Here is a 2,058-nt window from a genome sequence, read left to right as displayed (position 1 = left end):
CAGGCCCCAGCCCCTCCTCCCTCAAACCGAGGAGTCCAGGCCCCAGCCCCTCCTCCCTCAGACCCAGGAGTCCAGGCCCCCAGACCCTCCTCCCTCAGACCCAGGAGTCCAGGCCCCAGCCCCTCCTCCCTCAGACCCAGGAGTCCAGGCCCCAGCCCCTACTCCCTCAGACCCGGGCTCCAGTCCTCTTTTTCCTCCAGGACCTGAGCCTGCCTCCGAGCCTTGGCCGTCCTGACCTGGAATAGCCTGGTGAAGATGTCGAACTCGAAGATGGACACGTGCCCGCTGCAGGTGAGGTCAATGGTGGTGCGCAGGGCCAGGGCCGTGCAGCCTGGCTCCACTGGGTGGCAGGTGCCCAGGAGCGACTCAAACTCAGCCCAGGGCAGCACACACCTGGGTGGGAGGGGTGGAGGAGTCACCGCTGAGGCCTCCGGGAGCCAATGATGGGAGGCTCTCCAGGAGGGAAGCAGCAGTGGCCTGGCCAGGGCAGGATGGGGCTCCAGGAGGCAAGGCTCCCTGAGGACAGGGCTTACTCACCGGGCTCCGCAGCGCTCCCTCCAGAAGACGTGGGCTGGGGCCTTGGTGAGCTGGTACACATGACCGCAGTAACATCCCCCAGGGAAAAGCGCTCGCAGCTCTGCGTGCATGTGGCTGAAGATGACGGCCAGCTTGGCCAGCTGGCGCCTGTGGGGAGGGGCAAGGACTCCAGCTGTTCTTGGGGCTCCCACCGACACCCTCTTCCTCCCCGAAAGGGGAACGCCTTCAGGGACAAGGTTCCGGACCCTCTCTCATCAGTGCGAGGTAAGAGTCCGTTCCTGCAGGGCACGGTGGCTCATGCCTGTAATCCCAGCACTTTGGGAGGCTGAGCCTGGCCAACATGGTGAAACCCCGTCTCTACTAAAAATACAAAAATCAGCCTGGTGTGGTGGCAGGCACCTGTAATCCCAGCTACTTGGGAGGCTGAGGCAGGAGAATCGCTTGAACCTGGGAGGCGGAGGTTGACGTGAGCTCAGATTGGGCCACTGCACTTCAGTCTGGGCGACAGAGCAAAACTCCCTCTCAAGAAAACCCAACGAACAAACAAACAAACAAAAAACAAAAAAAAGAGAAAAGAAAATTAAAAACTATATACATGGATTTTATTAGATTTTGGCCGGGCGCAGTAGCTCACGCCTGTAATCCCAGCACTTTGGGAGGCCGAGGCGGTGGATCACTTGAGGTCAGGAGTTCGAGAACAGCCTGGCAAACATGATGAAACCCTGTCTCTAATAAAAACTGCTCCAAAAACAAAACAAAACAAAACAAAACAAAACAAAACAAAACTACAAATATTATCCCTGCGCGGTGGCAGGTGCCTGTAATCCCAGTACTTGGGAGGCTGAGGCAGGAGAATCACTTGAACCCGAAGGTGGAGACTGCAGTGAGTCAACATTGTGCCACTGCACTGCAGCCTGGGTAACAGAGTAAGATCCCCGACTCAAAAAAAATTATGCTGAATTTTGCAGAAATCCAGATCTACTATACATGAAGGGAAGACTATTTGTTTCTGTATCATGGTGGTTCTACCTATAGGTATGAGTGTCTGACTAGTCAATTCTGCCTTCCAGAATAATTATGCCTTGGCATTTTCATTCAAAACGTAGATAATATGTTAGGAAAAAACATTCATCTTATGACTCTCTTATAATTTGGGCATTACATTGATTAAAAAACTATGGGTGGGTAGGTTGTTAAAACTCTGCGTGTCATTTCAGGATGAATTAAGGAAACACTGGGCCAGGCATGGTGGCTCTTGCCTGTAATCTCAGCACTTTGGGAGGCTCAGGTGGGAAGACTGCTTGAGGCCAGGAGTTTGAGACCAGCCTAGCCAACAGAGCAAGACCTCCTCTCTATCAAAAAATAAGATTAGCCTGGCATGTGGTGCACCTGTGGTCCCCGCTACTTGGGAGGCTGAGGTGGGAGGATCACTTGAGCCCAGGAGTTTGAGGCTGCAGTGAGTCATAATTGTGCCACTGCTCTCCAGCCTGGGCGACAGAGCAAGACACTGTGTCAAAAAAA

At 54.1% G+C, this 2,058-nt stretch overlaps 1 protein-coding gene across 2 annotated transcripts in view; it reads right to left on the bottom strand.

Annotated features, from left to right (window-relative positions):
* The window catches only part of CBLC (Cbl proto-oncogene C), a 19,085-nt gene that overhangs the window by 15,143 nt on the left and 1,884 nt on the right, over positions 1–2,058 (bottom strand). For both annotated transcript variants that reach the window (XR_001817548.1, XM_017502419.1), the window contains exons 2-3: positions 538–684; positions 237–393 (exon numbers count right to left, since the gene is read on the bottom strand). Coding sequence is in view for 1 of the 2 variants with exons in the window: in XM_017502419.1 (XP_017357908.1) it covers positions 237–393; positions 538–684 (304 nt within the window). In the remaining variant the exon portion in view is untranslated. The remainder of the gene's footprint in view (positions 1–236; positions 394–537; positions 685–2,058) is intronic.

Source organism: Cebus imitator, unplaced genomic scaffold (genome assembly GCF_001604975.1).
Source record: "Cebus imitator isolate Cc_AM_T3 unplaced genomic scaffold, Cebus_imitator-1.0 Scaffold296, whole genome shotgun sequence".
Taxonomy (NCBI): Eukaryota; Metazoa; Chordata; class Mammalia; order Primates; family Cebidae; genus Cebus; species Cebus imitator.
This window is presented reverse-complemented; position numbering and strand designations above follow the sequence as displayed.